The sequence below is a fragment of the Pangasianodon hypophthalmus genome, chromosome 19, assembly GCF_027358585.1.
Source record: "Pangasianodon hypophthalmus isolate fPanHyp1 chromosome 19, fPanHyp1.pri, whole genome shotgun sequence".
Classification (NCBI taxonomy): Eukaryota; Metazoa; Chordata; class Actinopteri; order Siluriformes; family Pangasiidae; genus Pangasianodon; species Pangasianodon hypophthalmus.
The window spans coordinates 12,952,231-12,976,334 of record NC_069728.1 but is presented as its reverse complement, the minus strand read 5'-3'; the positions used below and the strand labels follow the sequence as shown (position 1 = coordinate 12,976,334).

The following is a 24,104-nucleotide window of genomic DNA, read 5'->3' as shown; positions in this document are numbered from 1 at the left end:
GAGGATTTGAACAGACAGCTCAAATGCACCTGAGCTCCATGAAACATATTCTAGCTAATATGACCTACACCAGGATATTGGCCAAAATCTGCCCTTAAGGTTTTCCATCAAAGAAGCACTGGAGAGGACAGCACAGGTTTTTGAATCCCAACATCATGGCTAAATGGACTGTTCATGCAACATCTTTAGGTCACCACAACTTAGTTCCATGTTCCAACACCCATAAAAGTTCTGCATGCCTTCTAAGGCCCCTCCTTATGAGCCTATGCAACATGCCTTTCTGCTAGAGATCACTTCACCAAGTGAAAGAACTGTATACTCTGGTGACAATGATACTGGGGTGACCTTGTGGTTGAACCCGATATTTCTGCCACAAACATATCACCTATTTTTGTAAATCAGTCAATTTGACCTAGCAGTGTTCCATGAAGGCAAGACTGCAGAGCATTTCTTGTTGTTTGCAGCAAATATGATACTATTTAGTTCAGATGATAGCTACTCAATCCTTAGATTAACTATTGAATTGTCATGGAGGAAAGACATGGATGGTTTCTGTGTCTAAGATGAGGCTGGCCCACTGGGTGGTGGTCATCATCACCAGCCTCTAACATGACATGCTTACAAGGAGCATATTCTCCTCATGGGCATTACACAGGGGCCTGCCACACTAGGAAGTATGCACAGCTGCTTTCCGAGTATCACTGTGCACTTTCTCTAACATTCTCTAACATTTTAACATTGCCCCTTCCAGTGAGTGTGGTAGTCATCTCTGTATCCAGTTAGTCCTAAAGTGATTCCTCAGGGAAAGATGGTTGTAAGATAGCAGCATTTATTGCAATTTATTGTAAATCTTGTGTCATACATCACTTCCTGACTTTACTGGAAGGTCTCAGTTTCGATGCCATGTGCACAAGCTGGTATCCATGTGATACTCATACATATATGACACAATACTATACTTACGTAACTAGAGTTAAGAGTTACATTATCAAAACCAGAAAAAAACATGATATAAAGGAAAAATAGGTACTAGAAAAACATAAGATGAAGGCTTATAATCACAGCTTATGTGCAGCTTTGTACACAGATTAATGAGCAGTAACATACAGTTGGTGAGATTTAAGTAAGATTGCTTCTAAAACATGAAATGACATAAGGCAAACTTCAAGCATTTCAAGAACGAGATGGTGATATGTGCTCAGTTTACACACACACATGTGTGTATATATATATATATATATATATATATATATATATATATATATATATATATATATATTTATATTTACCCAAGAAACAAGAAATTGATTTGCTTCAACTGACAGAGGAATATAGAACTCAAATTTATGTCAGCAGGTGATCATGGTGCCTAAAATAAATGCAAGCAACTTTCAGATGGTTTTCAAATGAACCGAACAGATTGGCTGGGCTCATGTGGGCATGCAGGCTTTCAGGCTGATATTCACAGCATCTGTCTCCATTCTGTGCTTCAGCCCCTCACTCCATTGTGATAAATGTTCCTTACTCTCTTTTTGAGACTCTTACTCACCACATCAGCACTGTTTTTGACTGCAGTTTTTTCACTGGGAGCTATAGTGCATGAGTTCATTACTAGTACCTGCATGCTAGAATTAAATACAGACATGCATTATTATTCAGGACTGCAGATCACGTCAAAACTTATCTAAATTGTACTTACAGCCTTTTTTTGTGACAATATTTTAGATATTCAGTGCACATACACAGTGCTCCTAGTAAAATGTCCTTTTCTCAGTGTGATATTTAACAAATGAGCTGCATCTCAAACAGTGGTTTATTTGGTGTTTGCTGTGTCCTGTGTGTGTTTGCGCCGGGCTTTGTCCTGATTGTTGCACAGTACCTCACGGATGCAGTACTCGCTCTCCAGGCTAATTTCAGTAAGGCGAATATCACACTCCAGCAGGCTGCTGTTGTGCGACATTCCTTCTTCCAGGACCTTCCCTCCATCCTACGCACCATGAAGAAGAGGACACAGCACTTTCATTTGCCTGCTAGTCTAAATGTCAAATGTACTATAAAAGTGGGATGCATATTAGTATAACTTACATAGCATTGAGGATCTATGGATGTGTTAGAACGTGTTAGAAAATACAGTGGGGTCCTAAAGTCTTAGAGCACTAGTGAAAATGCTTTGATTTTTTCGAATCTTTGAAATATTTATATGAATTTCACAGTTTCTTAGTATTTGGTACATCCTCTTTTTGCTTTAATGAGAGTGTGCACTCGAGCTGACATGGACTCCACAAGTTTGCACAATACTTTATGATCCATTTTAGATCAAATCCAATGTGTCATCTGAACACACGCTTCAATAGAAGAGATCAGGCATGAGGAAAATCTGACCTTTTGTACAAAGCAGTTAACATGGTCAATATCACATTTAAATAGGGACCTAGAAATAGTGCAGAATCGTGATTATTAAATATTCAAGATATTGAACATTTACTTTCTTTGTTTTAAATACTTCAAAATTCTAAAAACTGGATCCCACTGTATTTCACATTGTCTACTATATATGGTAGAAAACACATCATCTCCTACATTATATTATTTTAGAAAGGCATATTTAACAACAAAAAGCATTGTAAAACATGTAGAAAGCCTGCTTTTTAAAAGCAACACACCAGAAGCTCTGATGTACAGAACTCACCATTCCCAGTTTGTTGCAGGACAGGTTGAGGTTCCTCAGTGTCGTATTCTGTACTAAGACCTGTGAGAATGCTGTGGCTGTGGGCTCCGTCATCTCGTTGGCCCCTAAATGAAGTTTTACCAGAGTCTGATTTTTTAGCAGGGCCTGAGCTATAGCCTGGCCACCTTCATCCCCTAGCTGGTTCAGTCTCAAGTTGAGTGACACTAGGGAGGTGTTTCTGGAGAGGGCATGGGCTAAGGCTTGTGCTCCTTGTCCACTGATCCGGTTGTCATAAATGTTCAGCGTCTCCAGACAGCTGCGGTTGAGGAGTTTGCCGATGGCTCTCGCCCCTCGATCCCCTATGAGATTGTGTGAGAGGTCGAGCTCCACCAGGGATGAATGATCCAGCAGGTGGTTTACCAGCATGCGGCACTTCTCATCTTCCATGTTGCTCCGATGGATTCGGAGAACCTGTAAAGCAAGATACAATGAACAGAATAAACATAACAGCTCAATTACCATTTGGTAGTGTTGAAATCATTCAATTAGTCAGTTAGAAGTTGAAGTGTGAAGTAGGGCATAAGGGGTGAAATAAGTAGAGTACATCCACAGAACAGGAACCCAAGGAAGGGTGTCTCATGCTAATTTTAGCATGATTTTGTGAAAATCTCACCCACAGAGGCACCATTCTACCTGCATTGGTGGAGGAACATTCATTTCTGACAAACAAGGCTGAGAGGTTTAGTGGTTAAAGGTCATGGCTTACAGCTCAGAAGCTTGGGGGTTCAAGCCACAGCAGCGCCAAACTGTTGGGCCCTAACCCTATCTGCTCCAGGGGCACTGTATCATGACTGACCCTGTGCTCTGACCCCAGCTTCCTAACAAGCTGGGATATGTGAATAAAGAATTTCACTGTACTGTAATGTATACGTGACAAATAAAGGTCCTCTGTAACAAATGTAATATAAAACTTAATACTATATTGCAGTCTTACTCAAGTTTGAATATGCATTGGGATCTGAATATGTGCAGCAATTGCAATAAAACAATCTTCACTGTTCCAGGGTTCTTTACTGTGGTTTTTTGGAGTAATTTGTTCTTGTACCATGTTTGTGGGGACTTTATCACTAACATTAGCAAGAAACGAACACAGTACAGAGGGAATCTGTGCCTGCTTGAGATCCGATTATACCAAGAGAGCTCTGGCTGATCAAATCTCATTCCAATTACAATGCGTCCTGTGCACTTCTGCAACACAGATAGACATATTAGAGAGCTGGAAAGGCAATAGGGTTTGCATTACAGAAGTCACCATTCCAGAGGCTCATACTACCCAGACGTAAGCATTCCCTATATGCTTGCATTGATTTTGTTTAGTTTTACAGCTCTATGCAAAAAATTGTGGAGGAGGCGGAGAACACCAGAATAGCGTAACTGGCCTCATGTTGCTATGTACAGAATGACATCACCAGCTGGCTATGTCTCTAATATAGACCTGTATTGTTTACTTACTTACTGTTTTCTTATGGTGCTAAACCCTGTTGAGAACATACATTAATGTGAGATGTAAATTAGGCCTACATTGAAACAAAGGGATGAAATGGCAGATAAAGAAAATGGATGGAATCTCAAATACAATAATCCATTTAAACCTTCAAGGATTTGCAGGATTTCACCGCCTCAGCCAATGATTGACAGTCACGGAGGGTAAACTGAAACAGATGCCACTCAAAGTTCATTCCACAGTTTTTTACACAATAAACCAACTGCAGCTCTTCCAGGTTGCTCAATTTGTCCAGCAGAATTCGGAAGTCAAAGTGATCCATTGAGGACCCATTAGTGTAAAGATCGCTGACCGAATCCGCACCGTCGGTCTCCTCAAATGTTGGCGGCTCCTTGACTGGGGGCAGCAGCTGAGACATCCTCAACTGCTTCACATAGTCTCTGCACAGTGGCACAAGCTCCAGCACTGATTTGTTGTCAGTCACGTCTGGGACGAAATGTTCGATGATGTTCTCTAGATGGCGTTCAAAGAACATGCGCTTCCAGCTGTTGCCATATTCGGAGGCATCACAGATGTTCCAGCGGCTCTGACAGCAACGCTTCCAGTAGCCCTCGTCACTGATCAGGTTTGCTGTTATGGTCAGAGGTAGAGTTGGAGGCAGCTTCTCCAGGACAGAAGTCTTATGTTTGGGCAGGAGTTCCTCAACAATGGGATTATCTGTAATGAATTAGAGCATAAGCACAAATCAATTTTTCGCCACCATAACAGTCCCACCAAAGGCTTCATAAATACACTACATGGCCAAAGGTATGTGGACACCTGAGTATTGAACATCCCGTTCCAAAGCAATGGGCATTAATATTGAATTTTGTTCTTCCCTTTGCTGTTATAATAATCTCCACTCTTCTGAGCAGGCTTTCCACTAGATTTTGGAGCGTGGCTGTGGGGATTTGCCCATTCAGCCAAAAGAGCACATGAGGTTGTGCACCGATGTCTGGCAAGAAGGCCTGGCTTGAAGTTGGTGTTTCAATTCATTCCAAAGGTGTTCAGTGGGATTGAGGTCAGGGCTCTACGCAGATCACTCGAGCTCTTCCACTCCAAACCATGTCTTCATGGAGCTCGCTTTGTGCACAGGGGCACTGTCATGGTGAAGCAGGTTTAGACCCCTTAGTTCCAGTAAAAGGGAATTCGTAATGCTATAGCATACAAAGACATCCTATACAATTGTATGTTTCCAACTTTATGGCTGCAGTTTGGTGAAGACCCACATATGGGTGTGATAGTCAGGTGTTAACAGACTTTTGGCCATATAGTGTATGTTTTCAGGTTGGATGGAATTAACTGCATCTTAGTGTTCCAATAAACAGGTAAGTTAGCTAACCATGATGTGACATTTAAACTTATGTTGACTTGTAAATGTGTCTCAGTGCCTGCACAAGCCTAGCGTCAGTGATTCTGTTTGCATAACTGATTATATGACCTTCCGGATGAAAGCAGGCAAATAATCAAAAGTAAGATATCAGTGTACATATTACAGATATATAAGTTATTACTCTGTCAGCAATTTATTATTACATACTATACTATATTATAAATAAAAAACAACATACAGTTATGAGAGTTATGGATGTGAAATACTTGAAACAGCCCTTCAGAGACTTTAAAAATCACATGGCTGTTGTTTATTATTACTGTTGTATAAAAATAGGAATTGAATGTAAATCCCCTCAAACCTGACCCCAGTTTCAGCCTTACTGATGACATTCAGTAATGCAATACTGCTTTTGTTTTGTGTTTTCAATTTTTACAATATTTACAACATAAATTAAATCAGAGCAATTAAACAGAGTGGGTATGGTGATTTTTTTTTTTCTCCCATTTTTTTCCATGGTAAAGCTGACAGTTTCCATGGAATTGCCCAGTGGGTGTTCAGTACTGAATTACTGTGCTAAGTAATAAAATGATTAATATTAATAATAAAAAAAAAAGATTACCTTCAAAATTTTGTACGATGTGTTCAAGACACAGGTGTGTTAGTGAAGACACTACAGCTAAAGACCACTCCAGATCCTCGGCTCTGATTCTGCGCAGCTTTCCATGGTCTGCCTCGGGGTTAAGCTCTTTTATTGGCTCGCTGATTAGCTTAGTCAGATTCATCACTGTTTTTGTGTAGGTCTGTGATTGATAGATAGATAGATAGATAGATAGATAGGCAGGCAGCCAGCCAGATAGATAGATAGATAGATAGATAGATAGATAGGTAGATAGATAGATAGACAAGCAGCCAGGCAGATAGATAGACAGACAGATCGATAGATTGATAGGCAGCCAGACAGGCAGATCGATCGATCAATCGATTGATCGATCAATAGATACATAGATAGATAGATAGATAGATAGATAGGCAGACAGACACACTGACAGACAGATAGACAGACAGACAGATAGACAGACAGACAGATCGACAGATTGATAGGCAGGCAGGCAGACAGATAGATCAATAGATTGATAAGCAGGCAGACAGATTGATCAATCGATCGATCGATAGATAGATAGATAGATAAATAGACAGATAGATAGTCAAACAGACAGACAGATTGATAGACAGACAGCTAGATAGACAGACAGACAGACAGGTTGATAGACAGACAGATAGATAGACAGACAGACAGACAGATTGATAGACAGATAGATAGATAGACAGACAGACAGACAGGTTGATAGACAGACAGATAGATAGACAGACAGACAGACAGACAGATTGATAGACAGACAGCTAGACAGACAGACAGACAGATAGCAGAAACACTGATGCACTAGACAATGTTCTAAATTCAACATATTAACAGTCACAGTGCAGGAGACAGCAGTGATGATGATAAGGCTGATCAGCTCCTGGTGAAAGCTGTGACATGCTTATGATATAAAGTTTCCCAGTAGCCATAGACATACTCCATATAGGTTTTTAATATATGCATAAATATAAACAATGTCTCGCTTAGTTTGTTAGCATACTTTGTATAGCTTCACTACACTTATCTAAGTTATCTGACGAAGAAGAAAGTTAGCCAGCTTTTAAACATTTAAAACAAAGGCACTGAAATCTAGTTTAGGCGAAACGTTACCTCTGACAGAACGATATCCTAAAAATACGCCAGGAATTATATTTAAATTAGCTACACGTTCACCTTAACGGCCAGTTTGTGTTTAAACGTAGGTTGCCTTGGTAACAAGCAGGCACGTGAAAGTAGCGTCGCGCGGAAGGTTTCCGTAGCGACACGCAAGCTAGAGCGCAAGCTTATTTGTTTAGTTTTAGCAAATATCTTGATTATAAGAACAGTTTAATAATAAAAATATAAATCCTAATATTTCTCTATTGGATTAGATTGGTTTTACACATTTCAAGCTTAAAATGGTTTAGATATTGTTTTGTATTGTTTTGCAGTGAGGGCTGTTCACAACAGCTACAACATAATGGTGGCTTTTCAGATCACATATTCATTACATGAACATTTTAATCCTTCCACAGCCAGATGACAACTTTTATGCCTTTTCATGGGAAAAAGTGATTTTAATAAAATGTTAGTTTTTTGTAAATGCTAATTATTTTAGTAAAATGGTAAAGTTTTATTCTTTGTGGGAGTCAGATTGATGCATCAGTTGATTAATTAAACCCAGTTTAAAAATGAAAACATTTTTCATAACAAACAAACAACTGTGTTGCAAAAATGATAAAGGCACATAATTTATCTTCTGCTAGTATAACTTCATAACAATTCTATTTGAAATAATAAGTGCAGTATAGAAAGTTGGGATAATTAACAACCTATTATATATTTACACCAAGTCAGTGTTACCTCACCAGCCCCAACTGTGACTGCTCAAACTCACTCCTGTAAGGATTATTTAAATGTGACCACAGAACCTTAAAATTCAATAGAAATTTTTAAATTTTAAAATAATATATGCCTGTCTTTATCCTATGTATGCAAATAAATGGCTCTGGTTTTGTTATGTATCCAGTAACAACACCCACCTAAATACACAAAATCAAGATGACCCATAATTTAATATTTACCTCACCTTTCTGTTAAAAAAACAAAACCAGACCAGTTTCCTGCTGAAATGCAGCTCAGTGTGAACAGCTACCAGCTGCCAGAACACAGGCTGAGCGGGTCACGCTGGAGCACCTTTGCCAGCTGGTCAAGCTGTGTAAAAAAAAAAGGAGCTTAATGGACAACACAGCAGCACAGATAACTAAAAACTGCCCAAAAAAATCCTTCCCCAACTGTCCTAAAAATGGTCTCATATGGACCGTTTGAACAGTGAATGGTATTTAAACAGTGCTTTATGATTTTTATTTTGTTTTGTTCTCTTTTTTTAAAGTTTGTTGTTGGTTTAATATACACTCAATGTTATATTTATTATAACAATATTAATATTTTACACCAGGGCTATTCAATTAGTTCAGAGGTAGGGCCAAGACAATAACAGGTGACGGCCCAAAGTTGTTTTTGATCAAGAAACTATAACATTTATAATTTGTCCTTTCAGTAGGCATATTTTAATGGCCTTTTAATGAGCAACTATAACACATAGCTATATCAGGAAGCATGAGAGCATTGTATCAGCAGCCGTATGACTGCAAAGTATCCTGTCAAGAGACATAAAGCCACTTCAATACTCCTTACATATGTTTCACTTTACATATGAAACATGCTGAAAAAGATAAGAAAGGAAATGGACTGAAAGCTCATACACATCCTGTAAATGACATGCAGTTAGCTCAGAAGACCTGCTGTTTTAAAAATAACCTCACAGGATCAAAGTGTGAGCTGTGGTTTTATGCCGTGTCAGGTGATTTTCACACAGAACTTTCACACGAGCTTTCTCCCAGGTTTTTCGCTTCACTTGTGGGTTTTTGTGTGACAGACATTTCCACACCTTTACAGCTGGGTTATTTTTTCAGTAGTGTGAAAAAAAAAAAAAAAAACTGTGGAGCCTTTTGAGAGATTTTCCATCCCCACTATTTCACAAATACCCCTAAATAACTGCTGTTTGACATTCTGGACTCTAGCAGTGTTTGTCTGCTACGTTACAATTTGCCATGACCCTGAAACTGTATCATTTTAGACTGGAGTTTAATTGAATGTACTGCCTCTGTTTTGGCATTTATAGTTTCATTCTATTCTATATTTCTACTTCATCTCCTATTTCATTCTATCACATTACTTTGTATAATTTAATTTTCTCCTTTTCACCTCCTTTTTATGTCCTTATGCTCTTCTTTGTACTTCCAAGTTTTATTTTGCCCTGTGCATTCCCTTACATTACTTTCACTAATTTAAATTTACTACTTGATTGCACTGCACTTTGAGCTGAAAGAAAAGCGCTCTATAAATAAAGTGCATTATTATCATCATCTCTAAATCCCTAAAATCAGCATTTTCATTCAAGTGATCGTTCAAAGAAAAAATGAAATGGGATTTTTTTTTTTCCTAACCTCAAATACATTCAAGCAACCATGTATAAAGTTAGCTTATAGAGTTTTATAGTCTTCAATTTAGGAGCCTTCATGCGACATGCCTAAATCATCACACACTTAGCGTAAAATGGGTGTTTGTCTCCTCACAGCTCCAGGGTCCCTGGTTTGATCCTGAGCTGCTGGCAGGAGGTGTGAGTTTTGTATGTTCTCCCAGGGTCAGTGCGGGTTTCCTCCAGGTTCTCCAGTCTCCTCCAACCTCCTGCCAGTAGGAGGTTTAGTGACACAAAATTATAAACCTGTGCATAATGCTTTGGGATTGAGTTGTGTCCCATCCAGGGTGCATTCCTGACTAGTGCCCAGTGTTCCTGGGATAGACTGTACCATGTATTTACCAAGTCATTTAGAAGAAGAAAAATAAAATAGAACATGAAACAGCCAATGATGTTACTGTATCTGTTCTTACCTCAGAGAGGACTCAAGTCCCAAGGATCAACAAATACAGACATGACACACATTACGTATCACCTATCCCAGACCCGTTAAAAATTAAATCATATTTGAAACACTTTTACAATATGTCTAAAAGTCTAGCATGTTAGTCCACTACCATCTACAGATCCTGGGCATGCGACTTGCTGGAGTTCTAGCCTTCATCTGGTGCTGGTCTGTTCCACAAGGAAACCCTTCCTGGTACTTCACACAGATCACACATTATGGATTAGAGCATTATTTTCATGATATATCCCAATATTCATGCATTCGTGTCATTATAGTAAATAGAGAAAAAAAATAATTTGGCATTTTTTAACCTCATTTTTGGCAAAACCCATAAAAAATGGGTAAATCAATTTGGCTATTCGTAAGATCTTGATTTCTTAATGACAATATTTTTGTTCTATGCCATGTGATTCTATGTCATGCTTTAAAAAAATTCTTTTTTTTTTATTTTAGTGGAAGTCATGCTTTTTTTTTTATTTTAGTGGAAGTACTACATCAAAACAGCTATTACACAATAAAAGAAGTTTTAAATGATGAAATGTTTATCAAGCTTAAATGCTAAGATTACTAAGCATAGCACAAACAATGCTTTTGTTTGAAGTTCTACATTCTGTGAGAAATGTTTTTCTATGAATGTCAAGATTTCAAATGTTAGAGCAGGCAGCAGCTGTACTGAAGATCACAACAGAATGCAGTTTTGTTATATCTACTTTAGTCTACTGATAATCTGTACAAATATTACATACTGCAATTAATGTAACTGCTGTTATTTAGAAAGAATGTTAATGGCTGAGAACAACCACTTCAACTGCGGTCAAATCCCTCCTCTCTCTCAGTGTTCCTTTTTGTGTCTATGGTCAGGCCACTAACATGCAAGATGGCTACACGAAATAAATTAATCTGCTGCCCCCTAGTGTTAAAGACACCTACAATTCATTTGTAGTCACAACAACAGCTTTGCCTGTCATGTTTTTCATGGAACCTGCCTCCTGTGAACATAACTGTTGGGTTATTGTCTCAAAAAAATATTGTGATGGTGCCTTCAAATCCAAAATAAGATGCCTTAGAAGCCATATGGCCAAATGCCTACACATCCTTGCCATGAACGGACTACATGGAGAGTGATGAAATAAGAGCCTAATAACTATATTACTGAGTATCATCAGCACGAGTAGGTGCAATAAGAACAATGTATAACCAGAACAATGTATAACCGACTGACCAAACAAATCTACATCCGTGTGCAATATAAAACCATTAGATATCTTCATCAATTATCCAAAATGTAATACCTGAATGATAATTAATAAAGCTGCTTTATTGGTAAGACAAAAAGAAAAACTAACAAATATGACAATTATCTACAAACCAGTAACAAGTTTATAGCTGTACATTTCACAGTCATACTACTGCTCATCCACATTGATACTGCTGAGTCACACAGGGCTTCACCAGGTTGCCTTTGCCGTGTTAGATGGTTGAATCGATGGATCGCTGTCACTATCGTCCTGGATCACTACCAGTCCGACAGAAGGTACTTTACGCAGACCTGTGAAATCCCAGACACAATCTTTTATACTTTTATACTTTATGTTAATTTATATTTTACTATATCTGAATTACACTGTAGGTCTATTTGAACAGAATTAGTTTTATATGGGTTGCTGGGGTTTAACGTTCAGAAATCAATAAACAATGGCAGATTTGTAGTAATCTAGTTAAATGTAATCTAAATGTAGTTGCTGGGTTCCCACATGAAGATCCCAAGCAAAACTGGCTGTACTCTCTGGGTGGGAGGGATGGCATACTCTAGCAACACTAGCTAATTGCAATCACAAACATCTCTGAGCTCATATATATGGAAGAGGTCAGTTAGTGCTTTCTTTCAAGTGTGTTGCATTACCATGTGACGCAGCATGAGCAGCAGTTCAAAAAGATGCGGAGAATATTTATTTACTTATTTATGCAATCACTGAGCACTTTATTAGGAATACCTGTACACCTATTCATTCATGTAATTATCTATGATCAGCAGCTTCGGGTAATGTTCACATCAACCATCAGACTGTGGAAAAATGTGATCTCAGTGACTTTGCCCGTTGTATGATTGTTGGTGCCAGATGGGCTGGTTTGAGTATTTCTATAACTGCTGATCTCCTGGGATTTTCATGCACAACAGTCTCTAGAGTTTTCTCAGAATTGCACAATAAAGAAAAAACAACCAGTGAGCTACAGTTCTGCAGACAGAAATGCCTTGTTGATGAGAGAGGTCAATGGAGAATAGCCAGACTGGTTTAAGCTGACACAAAGGCTACAGGAACTCAGATAACCACTCAGTACAACTGTGGTGAGCAGAAATGAATCTGAGAATGCACAACACCTCGAACCTTGAGGCGGATGGGCTACAACAGCACAAGACCATGTCAGCTTCCACTTCTGTCAGCCAAGAACAGAAAGCTGAGGCTCATCAAAGGGCACAGGCTCACCAAACCCGGACAGCTGAAGACTGGAAAAACAAAGCCTGGTCTGAAGAATTTCAATTTCTGCTGAGGCACACAGATGGTAGGGTCAGAATTAGGCACCAGCATGAATCTCTTGTCTCAACAGTCCAGGCTGGTGGTGTAATGTAGTGTAATGGTGTGGGGAATGTTTTCTTGGCACACTTTGGGCGTGTTAATACCATATCATCTCTTGAATGCCACAGCCTATTTGAGTATTGTTGCTGACCATGTGCATCCCTTCATGGCCACAATTTACTCATCTTCTAATGGCTACTCCAACGTTGTTCAGTGGCCTTCCCAGTCACCTGATCTGAATCCAATAGAACACCTTTGAGATGTGGTAGAACTGGAGATTCGCAGCATGAAGGTGCACCTGAAAAATCTGCAGCAATTGCATGATGCAATCACGTCAACATGGACCAGAATCTCAAAGAAATGTTTCCATGTGGAATCCACACCACAAAGAATTGAGGCTGTTTTAAGAACAAAGGAAGGCCTTACCCCGTATTAGTACAGTGTTCCTAATAAAGTGCTCAGTGACTGTATATAGTGTATGCGATGTTTGTATTAGTTTCTAAATGTAGTTTCTAGGTCACATCACTGTGTCCCATTAGAAGAAAAAAAGTCCATCTTTCTGTAAGTATGTTTGTAGAAAGATAAGCAGACAGATAGTTAACTGAGAAGACAGGCAGTTTTTTTTTCTACTGTCACTCCCAGCAGAGCTTTTTCCAAATATTCACTGTAACCTTAGTTGTAGTACCCAAATGTCTCATTTGGCCCTGTTAATGTTTCAAAAAGAAGCTGCAGGTTTTTTTTTTTTAAAGATATTTTCCATCATGGGGACCAGCCAAATGTTCCACTTGTATATATGAGCTATAAGCAACTAATGTAATTGCTTTTCATGCTTAACTATCTAGTAATGACTAATATACTGTTAAGGCTCAATTGACTTATAAGTAAAGGTGGAAATCACGCAGATAAGCATCAGATAATGTTGCTAAACGGTGTTTGCGGCATAGTGAGCAAAGAGGACGCACCTCTCACCTTTCCTCTGGCTGATGAGTGCTGTTCTCCTCTCCCTCATCACAGTGCTCAGGTTTTCCACCATGCGGTCAATGCAGTTATCCAGCACCAGAGAGCGAGCCTGCGACACAATGGGCTGCCTGCAGATGGGACACTCGTCTCTGCGTCTCCGCCAGTCTGCGATACAGTGCTGACAGAAACTGTGAGCGCAGCTCAGCGTCACTGCCTGAGAGAGGAGGAACAAATTTACACTGCTTAACATTTACTTGAAAACAAGTACTTAACACCATCGGAAAATTTTTCAAGACAACAAGAGTGAACTGACTGACTCACTACTACTAGATATTTTTAAATGATCTGGATGACTAAATGCATTCACAGTCATTCTGTTCACGCACATACATAGCACTCACATTTTAAAGTTCAGTACCCCATGATAGCCGTACCTCGATGAAGAGCTCAGAGCAAATGATGCACTGCAGTTCATTCTCCAGCACTTCTGTCATCTGTGTGACTACCTCGTCCTTCTGAGCTCTGGCGCGCTCTTTCTCCTCCTGCAGCAAACACAACAGTCATTTATCAAGCATGCTAAACTACGTACAGCAGCCAGTAATGACATCTGTAATGCACACTGTTCAGAAATATTTATTTACATCACTGGCATAATGATAGGCAGAAAAATAGAGAAGACAGAAGAGAATAGAGAATTTTTGCTGTGTTTGGGAGGACATTACTAGCACAGTTACCATGGCATTTAATCGGAGAAAAAAAATAAACAAACTCAAACGTGAGAAAGAAGTGATAAACATCAGCTTTTCTTGTTGGATCCCAAAAACAAAAGAGCAAGTGCTTTCCTTTTTGTCACTCATCATTTTATAGGGATGTTCAAAGTCATACTAATTATAAATACAATGTAGAGGTATTAGAGAGCTAAAAGCTAAACTACAAGCTCCGGGATATAATACAGCTACAGGACGTAGTCGTGGGGCGGGGCCTGCAACCAACTAGGCTAGTTAAGAGATCTATAAGATGGATTTTACCATGCGGTATTAGCATGGACGACGAAACATTGGAACCCTAAATGTTTGAGGCAGAGAGTACAGATGATGAGTTGAAATTAAAGGGCTGTTGCATCGGTTCCCTTTAGGTAAAGATGAAGCAGGGATTAATTCCACCCCCACTACCAGCAGGTAGCAGGTAGAATTGTGGGTAATGGAAGAAACCATAAACTGAAGTGAAGAGACCAATCTGTTGATGACAACAGTTTAAATCAAAACTTCAAGTATGTCATTATAAAATAAATCTTGATATATACATAATATATATAAATACAGACAGAAAAAGGCACGTAAAAAGAAATAAATAAACCGAGACAGACAGACAATTAGTTAGAGACAGTGACAGACAGACAGATACAAAGCTGTCAAGAAAACTTAAAGTTGAATTGGGACAATACAGCTTCTCTCACTGCCCTTTGCAGCTTTACGTTTAAGCCAGTGCTTACCCTTCATTTTGACCTCACAGCTGTAAAATGTTTAGGCCTCGGGTCATGCATGAACTAAATGTGGGAGAGAAATAAACATGACTCTTTTCTACAGGGATGAGTACCTTGGTAACTTCCAGCTCCTTGTCTTTGGCCTGAAGAACCTCTTGAAATCCCTCCCTTTCATGTTTGAGCTCTTCTATCACTCTGCGGTGCTGAAACAGCAGAAGACAGACGACACATTACGAGAGAAATGCAAAAATGAGATAGTCCTAACATGTCATAATGCAGTCATTCAGGTCTGCATTAAAATTCCAACACCGAATAAAACAAAAAGCCACAACAAACACACAGGCCAATCAGACTATTTTTTTCATAGAAAAAGCTTTGAAAACCTTTTTTTTTTTTAATCTTTGACCCATATACATACAAACCTCTTACCTCTTTTAAAGCCTCCTCTAGTTGTTTTTTCAGGCCATCTTCTTTCTGCTGGTTTCTCTCCATCTTTTAAGAGAGATATCACACAGTGCAATAATGCTGATTAAAATCTGCTTTTTCACATGTAACCTTTACATCTAAAGTTGCTGTAAATGAAGGTGTGTGGCCTCAAGGTGAGAAAAACAAGCAATGTTCTATCTAATATACTGCTACTGACAACATAAAAGTGTGTCACGCTCGAGAGAAACAATATACGCCGCCAGTTTAGACTAATCCTCTGTTGTTTTTAGTCTAGCAGGGAAATGGTTTATTACACTCATACCATCTTAGGGAGCTTTCACATATGCAGCACTGCAGACATACAATGTGTTCTGGATATATGGACCAACAAACAACAATAGAAAATAAACAGTGGACGTAATGCACAAAATGTTTTAAACTGGTTAATTATATAATTAGCCAGTAACTTATTGAGCACTGGGTCCATGTTCTCCAATGCTGAGGGGATTTTTGTGGTTTCTACAGACAAACGTTTGTTTATGTTTTTCCATCGACATATTTGTGACCAATGAATGGAGGAACATTATGAGTATGTTTTCAGCTCTAAATTGTTTTTTGCTTTTTGGTTTGTTTAATTATGTGCAACGTGAAAGTAAACCAAATGAACCAAATGTATTAACTTTGTTCTAATTTGAACTCATGAAAGGACCAGTAGGTCTGAAGCAGACTCTTTACATGGCTCCTGGTGATCCTGGATACATTTGCTGATATTCATATTGTCATCACTGTCTAACCTTTCATGGTTTTTATGGCAGGATATGTCACTTAAAGACCCCACAACAAGTTTTAATCATGATCGAACTATTTTTTTGGGTTCTTCAAGTAATTAGACAATCAGGTGCAATATTAGTGAACGGTGCAACAGTTAATTGGCTAAATTAATATCAGTATTTATTGACTCTGGTGTATTAACACACAAACTCCCTATTAATGTTTTAGCCATGTGACCAATCACAGCATGTTCTTGTTTCAAACAGGCTGAGGCTGTTTTTATTTATTTATTTTTTTTTGCTTTCAAATTTTTCCAAAATGAGGAACCTCTTTACAGATGAAACATGCATTATCTGAGGCGCGCAATCAATGCCTACTCATCTAGGCAGGAATAAAAGATATTTTGTATGCCAATCAGTTATATATCCGAGTTATATAGCTGGGTCCCGGCACATGCCTACGCTATACACATGTACAGACAGCATAAGGATTAAAAGTCTGTATGTTAACCCACCGCCAGTCGTCTCTCCTCCTCACACACGGACCTCTCCAGGATCTCCATGCGCTGCCGTGCCAGCTCCTGCTGTGAGTTTAACTCGCCGCGTAGCAGCTTCATCTGCTCCTGCAGAACCTCCATTTCCTGACGCTGCTCTAGACTTGAGCCCTCCTGCCCCTCTAACTCAGCCGCTCGCTTCTGTGTGGCCCCCATGCGCTCCTTCAACGCTTTCAGGTTCTCATTGTAGCGTTTTAAGGTAGTCAGATGCTGGCTGCTGTCAATACACTGAGTGAAGCGCTCAGATGGTTCACTAGGCCCAGCCTGATCAGGGAGTGCTGCTGTGGGACACGGCAGGCCGTGAGATTTATCTGTGTTGGACGTGCGATAGAGCTTCGGTTTTGAGTCTGGTGGGTTGTTCGGCTCTGTCTCATCTGTACCAAATTTTCGCTTCAACTTTTTTGGTCTGGATGTCAAAGCTTTGACTTCTGTTCCAGCTGTTTTTGTCAAGAAATCTTTAATTTTGTTAAGGCTGGACTGGAGAAGAACATACTCGAACTCAACCGGGTTGCCATCCAACGGGACGCCGAATCGCACAACATCACCCTGCTGCAGAGCGTGAGGTTTCCCAGGGGATATCCGAGTACCATTCACCCATACTCCATTTAGGCTCTGAAGCAGTGAGGGAAAGAAAAGAACAAATTATTAAAAAGAATAACAGCCTAGGGAAACAATTAAAAATAAAACATAATATCCCATATTCATTAAAGATGTGTTTTAGGAGAATCTGTTTGACAAATTTCTTTATTTGTTAATTTGGTGTATCTGAATTAACCAAACTGTGTAAATTTGTGCATTAACATTTTAACAACCTAAAAATGCTTGATTTGCGGTTAAATAATCAAAATCAACACCATTTGCGGTTTCTCAGTAACATGACAAGGAATGACTATTTATAGCTGCTATAATGTAAATGATAAACTGTAACAGGAACTTGTTTTGCAGATGTTCAACAAAATTAAATGGAGCTGTGAATGGATAAAAAGTATGATGTGTTATTCTTTAATAAATGCAATTTGCAATAATTGGCAAATTGCTGTGGCATAAAAGGAATAAAACACTTGGGAATGGGATCGGAAAATAATTAGCTTTGGGATAACATCATAGCAGCCTGTCATTGATTATTTTTCTATAACAGCATGTTCTGGAAATAACTGTGACAGTGACACACAGCTATCCACTCCTGCCATGTACTTACTAATCTGTTTCTTTAAGAGTATATACACAGTAGAGTTTTTGGTTTTGTTTTGTTTAAATCACAGTATTATACCCTGAGCTATGTGTGGTACTGTACCTCATTGTCAGTCACCGTCCACTGGCCCTGGTCTCTTTGCTTAAACATGCAGTGGTTTCTGGAGATCATCAGTGGACAACTCACTGACAGAATCTGATGGGTGACATTCAGGCCACGTCCAATAGTAACCTTACACAAAGCAGAGACCATTTTAAAGAAGAATAATCAAATCAACTAAAACTTACAGTCATAAATGTGCCCAGATACGATTTGCTAACTTCAGGGTGACAAGAAACTTGCTAATAAGGAGCTAACGAGCTAACATCCAGCTATTTATCAACAGCTAGCTGTTAGCTTGGCTTTGTTTTCGTTAGTTACCCGTAATAGATAACTAGTCTACAGTCCAAAAACAGTGCATTGTAACAAGTCCTTTCAACCAGTAAACGTACTGCTAAACATACTGGTAGCTACAAAGCTAGCCCCGACTCCAGTTAGCATGCTAGCTAGCTCAGTCAGTTACCTCAGTATTTTCGAAGAGTCGTAGCCAGCCGTTGTCTTTGCCAACTCGTTTCAAACACCATATTTTACCATTCTGCATGGAGGTTTCTTCTCCTTCCTCAGGCGATAAGGAAGAGACTTTCTTTGCAACCTCCTCCATAATTACCATGCCATAAAAGTAGAATTAAATGGCCATTTTTTTTTCAAGGAATAGTTGACATTTTGTTTTCTTTCTGAGTTCCAGAGTGAACTCTGGCGCCGCTCTAGCGGAGGAACATAGCAAACAAATAAAGAGAAAGAAAACAAGCAGTGTGAAGGCAGCCACAACCATGTACAGGCCCAGGGACAAGCTAATTTAACACATTTAGCGTCGGATTTACAGGAAGAGTCCAGCAGAGAGCAGTACAGAGCTCATATGTCGTGAAACGACCTTAAAACCATGTCAAAACCATGTCTGCTCTTCTGTATTAAGGTTCATTTGTTTCAGAAACTTGGTTGTGGTTATCTACTGTTTTGTTGTAAAGAGGGCTTAAACTGGTTTTGTTTAGATGAACACAATGACAGCACAATGACAGAAGGCCTAAATATTTTAAAGGATAAATCATGGTTTATCTTCAGTGAGGGTCACAGTGGATCTAGAGCCTTTCCCGAGAACACTTGTCACTGGAAGGAATACATCCTGACTGGGAAGTCTGTCCATCACAGGGTACCACACACACAAACACACACATACACACACTACTTCCAACCTACCACTGAGTAGCCAGTGCAGCTACTGACACCTGCTGAGGAACCCCACACAGACACAGGAGGAACATGCACAGAAACCACACAGACAGTGACCTGAGCATAGGATCGAGAACCCTGGAGCTGTGAGGTGGCAACGCTGCTCACTGTTCTACCCCAAATTAATTCTTACTGGTGCTAATTAAGGTCTCTCCCTGTATCCCCCTGTATTTCCTCTGGTTTCTTCTAAAAGCCAGTATGCGGATTGGTGATGCTAATTTGCCCCTAGGTGTGAATAAGTTGTGAATATGTGTTTGTATGCGATGAACTGGACCTTATCGTGTATTCCCACCTTACACCCATGGTTCCTGGGATGGACTCCATATACACCATTGCCCTGACTAGGATATGGATGAATAAATGACAAATGATGGTGGTAATTAAGTGCATAGCTGGCAAATAAGCATTGGTGGTGTTTGAATGAGAGTTAAGTATGTCCACAGTTTGGTTGTAGTAGGTAAGGTAGCATGATTATAAGGAAGTGACAGTAGCTAGTAAAATGTTATTGTTACTCATTCAATTTTTGATTAACACATATAATTCACTATATCTCTGTACACACACTCTAATACACACACTTGGAAGTATGGCAAAAACAGCAAGGAGCGGATGCAGATGTGCCATTGTAGAATAAAAAATAAATAATTTAGATTAGGTTGAACCATGATTAAAACATGTATGATGGAAAGCCCTCTGCTACACAAACACTTAGGCCCATTAAAGACTTTTATATGGTCCAATGTTTCTGACTGTTTTCATTTTTTTGCAATGCAGAATCAGAGCCAGAGGTGATTCTTACAGATTACATTCATTCAAAGCAACAGTCTCAGACTGTATCTGATATTTTCATAGAAGCCTAGTCCAGTCATGGTGACTGTAATGGTGATTTTAATGCAAGTCCCAGGTCAGCAAATGAAGGGGCTATTGAAGGGTTACATTAGAGAAAACTGAGAGGTGGAGATGGGTGGAATATTTTCCGATACTGAAACTGTAACCTCGGGTATTAGCTGAAATTGATACCTATCTGATATTTTGATAAAAATCAATCCTAACAAATTATACAATCAGGTCTCTTTATGTGAACATTTACTGTTACAAAAAATCTTTTCCATATCTGATTTCCATGGATCAAATTCATTCTTCTTTCCCTCTGATGTGTATATCTCAGACATCTATTGACCTGATACCAATCCTGGGTATTGGATTGGTGCTATCTCTACTGAGAACTTGTCACTAGCACTAAACCACTAGATGGTGTCAGTGAGTTGAGGCTGAAATTGTTGCCTCAGTGTCCTGTGTAAGCTTTTTCTTTTAATAATTCTATATTTAGGGATGTACTGATCTCTTTATATGTTTGTATGCTTTTTGGCTGGAGTACCTGAACAGGTTTTCTTCTAACAATTCCAGAAAATGTTATTTTGTTGTGTATTTACCCAGGTACAGTGGCTGAGAGTGGAGTGAAGGTGCACCAGACAACCATTTCAAGAGCTCTGCATAACTGTGGGACGGTGGCTAGAAAGAAACCATTGCTCAGACATATATATATATATATATATATATATATATATATATATATATATATATATGTATATATATATATATATAAAATAGTGACCCGGTGAAGATTTTTTATTTATTTTTTTGGTGTGATGACACCAAGATCGAGATACTTTGGGGTATTCGGGCACTTTTCAAAGCAGCATGTGGCCATACCTCAATTAACACCATGCCTACATTGAAATTGGCAGCATCATGCTCTGGGGATGCTTTTCATCCTCATAACCCAATTCTTGTCAAAATTGAAGGGCGCATGGACATACAGGGGACTATTACAAGAGAACCTGCTTCAGCAGAATCTTCACCTTTCAGCAGTAGAATGGTCCCAAACACAAGGCCAAAGCAATGTAGGAGTGGTTAAAAACAAAAAGGTGAATGTTCTACAGTGGCGAAATCAAAGTCCAGTCATCGAGAATCTGTAGCACTGTTTGAAAATTGCAGTAAACAAACAACATCCAACCATCGTGAAAAACCTAGAGCAATTCTGCCAGAAAGAAGGGGCAAAAATCACTCCATAACAGTGTGCAAAGCTGGTAAGAACTTAAAGCTGTTTGTCCAGCAAAAGGTGGTTCTACCAATTACTAGTCTGAAGCGGTCAAAAACTTACACAAGCAGCATTTTTCAGTTTTTTAAAAAGATTATTTTAATGATTTGCTTGCAAATAATGAATTTTGACTTTGAAAATTTACCTTAAGAGCATATTGGTTTGCAATAAAAATACTGGCTTGAACAATCTGTGTAAGTGTAATTTGTAGTCCAGACAAAACTGATTACTCTTAAGGGGGTTGAATACTTTTGCAAAGCACTGTACAAGTTAATGGTTTTAGCAATTTAGCTGCACAACAGAAACTCAGTTCACTTTAGGCTTAGTTCCAGACCAGCAGGATTTTGGTGCCAAAACCAAACATTTTTGCGACTGAGAATTCAAACCAATCAATGTCTCTGAGATGCAGTCTTGAGGACCTGTAGGTTTTCCCTAACCAACTAATTGACTAATTAGTGCCACAGCCATTCAGCTTCAAGTGAGTTTCATGTTCATAATACTCTCTGGGTGGGAAGGATGGTGTTACTCTCTCTCCTGTTCATCTGAGTGACTCTAGCCAATCACGGATGTCTATATATGGAAGACCGCAGTTAGAGCTTTCCTCCGAGTGTGTTCAGCTGCCACTGTATTGCATGAGCAGCAGTCTGAAAAGATACCATGGTAGAACTGCAAATGTCTCACAGGAAGCATGTAGCCCTCACCTTCCCCACATGGTAGCTGTCATGTGATGGGGAGAGGTAGTGGATGACAATTTGCAATGATAAGGAAATTAAAAAAAAGGATAAAAAATTGGGCAGAACACTATTCTTAATGCCATAAACATGTAATGGGTAGATTTATCGCTATGTATTCATTGTTTCAATTTCAATGTTGCCATACAAATAGTTGGCACTGCCATCAGGAAGTGGTTTAGGGTTCACAATGTGAAAAACACACACACACACACACACACACACAAAAACCAACTATACCCATAGTGAGACAGAGAACATTCAGTTCCCTCAAGTTAAAAATGTGCCTCTGGAGTTGAGACTGTTCCTCACTATGCACTACCTTGTACCTGATTTATTATTGTGTTGTTAAGGTGATGAATCCAATGTTGCATGACATGAAAAGTGCCTACATGTTTTGTTTCATCATGTTATGTTTTACACTGTGGACTTCTTTGGGTTCATCAGAGAGTTTCAATTACCACTATTGTGAAATGCAAGGATTATTCAGTGCAGAGTTTGCATGTAAATGTTACAAAAGCCACAAAGCCTTTTGCTCTGACACCTGAGAAAGACAGAGAGAGAGACTGAGAGAGGAAAAGAGATAACACAGGAAACACTGTGGAGGCGACTTGTTGGTGAAAAGGTGAAACATGTAAGTTTTGTAATGCTCTTATTAACTGCAAGATTGCATTGACACAAACATCCAGCCCAAAGACAGTGCTTTAAATGCTAAGACTTTTTATATCCACATTTCCTAGACATCCATGTTTCTGTATAGTCACATTCTCAAAATCAGAGTCATGTGTGACTTGCTCCTGTAGTGTACTTTGATTCAACATGTATTTTGCAGATGCTTTTATACAAAGCATGACACAATCCAAACTAAGCTGAGCAGTTGAGAGTTAAGGGCCTACCTCAAGAACCTATCTGTCAAAGTCCTGGGACTTTCTGTTCACCAGTGCAGAACTTTAGGCACTAAGCCATGATGTCTCTCACTGCCATGTTTTTATGAGTTCATAAAAAGGTGGTATATTGTGATTTTGGCTGTTTTTGGATTTCAGGATATTAGGGATGTAATGCAATGCCACTACCTGTATCTTTATCTGTATCTGTTTCGTGCTCCAAATTTTTATATCTCTATCTGTATAGGGATTTAAACCCAAAGTGGGCGTGGTCTATACCAGATGATTTTTGTTTTTAAATATGAACCCTACCACTATGCCCCAGAAACACATTGGAAAAATCCCCAAAGGCAGAAATGCCAGCACTATCAGCATGGTCTTTCTTAACCTCAGCTACATCGAGAGATGTGCACAGGGCTTTTTTTTTTATTATTTTTTTTTATGTTTTTTAAATTTTAGTACATTTTTTTGCACAGTGTGGTATTTTAAACAAATTGAGTTGGTTTCCAAAAACTAGTAGCCTAACTGAAACTACCAGGACTTTGACCTGGCCACTACTAAGGATGAATGAATGGTAGATGCATCACGTGACTCTCGTTCATATAAATGAAGATGGTGTTTCTTTGTCCTGCAAGTTTCATATCTGTCCACATGCCCGTATGACAGGAGGAACCTCTCAATCTGTTCAATCCAAATAATGTATCTCTATTCAGATACATCCCTAAAAGAAATACTGAATTTTAGTCCAATAATTGGGTCATTACTTGCATGTATATGGGTTGCCTGATGTGACTGGCCTCCATGGGTCAGCAAGGGTCAGAACCAGAACCAGGCTTTAAGTATGCATACACAAGTATGCTTCAAATATGCATACACATGCAAGGAATTTGTATTTGGTTACGCAGTAGCTCACAGTATACATAAGTGACAATAAATGTTACACACT

At 39.1% G+C, this 24,104-nt stretch overlaps 2 protein-coding genes across 3 annotated transcripts; both read right to left on the bottom strand.

Moving 5' to 3' along the window:
• Nucleotides 1–1,295: 1,295 nt before the first annotated feature.
• On the bottom strand, nt 1,296–11,313 carry tcte1 (t-complex-associated-testis-expressed 1). Its single transcript, XM_026923445.3, has 5 exons — nt 7,298–11,313; nt 6,167–6,347; nt 4,321–4,889; nt 2,690–3,139; nt 1,296–1,987 (listed from the first exon to the last, which is right to left on the bottom strand). The coding sequence occupies exons 2-5, from the start codon at nt 6,327–6,329 to the stop codon at nt 1,814–1,816; spliced, it is 1,356 nt and encodes a 451-aa protein (XP_026779246.3). The 5' UTR covers nt 6,330–6,347; nt 7,298–11,313; the 3' UTR covers nt 1,296–1,813.
• A 139-nt stretch (nt 11,314–11,452) lies between these two features.
• rnf8 (ring finger protein 8, E3 ubiquitin protein ligase) lies at nt 11,453–18,936 on the bottom strand. 2 transcript variants are annotated; one of them, XM_026922593.3, is made up of 8 exons: nt 18,679–18,936; nt 18,219–18,347; nt 16,886–17,536; nt 15,604–15,666; nt 15,288–15,377; nt 14,126–14,233; nt 13,694–13,905; nt 11,453–11,704 (listed from the first exon to the last, which is right to left on the bottom strand). In XM_026922593.3, the coding sequence occupies exons 1-8, from the start codon at nt 18,823–18,825 to the stop codon at nt 11,695–11,697; spliced, it is 1,410 nt and encodes a 469-aa protein (XP_026778394.1). In that variant the 5' UTR covers nt 18,826–18,936; the 3' UTR covers nt 11,453–11,694. The 2 variants fall into 2 exon arrangements, with proteins under 2 accessions (XP_026778394.1, XP_026778393.1); XM_026922592.3 differs by having other exon boundaries at nt 13,701–13,905.
• Between the last annotated feature and the right edge of the window lie 5,168 nt (nt 18,937–24,104).

What these genes read in the sequence shown, in the direction of transcription:
- rnf8 (XM_026922592.3), bottom strand. Translation starts at nt 18,825, where the DNA reads ATGGTAATTATGGAGGAGGTTGCAAAGAAAGTCTCTTCCTTATCGCCT. An exon ending in AGGAGGAGAGACGACTGGCG is followed by an intron (nt 15,667 to 16,885) that starts GTGGGTTAACAT and finishes CTCTCTTAAAAG; the next exon opens with ATGGAGAGAAACCAGCAGAA. An exon ending in GCTCTGAGCTCTTCATCGAG is followed by an intron (nt 13,906 to 14,125) that starts GTACGGCTATCA and finishes CTCCTCTCTCAG; the next exon opens with GCAGTGACGCTGAGCTGCGC.
- tcte1 (XM_026923445.3), bottom strand. Translation starts at nt 6,329, where the DNA reads ATGAATCTGACTAAGCTAATCAGCGAGCCAATAAAAGAGCTTAACCCC. An exon ending in AATCCTGCAAATCCTTGAAG is followed by an intron (nt 3,140 to 4,320) that starts GTTTAAATGGAT and finishes CTTGCTTTACAG; the next exon opens with GTTCTCCGAATCCATCGGAG. An exon ending in CCTGCAACAAACTGGGAATG is followed by an intron (nt 1,988 to 2,689) that starts GTGAGTTCTGTA and finishes CATGGTGCGTAG; the next exon opens with GATGGAGGGAAGGTCCTGGA.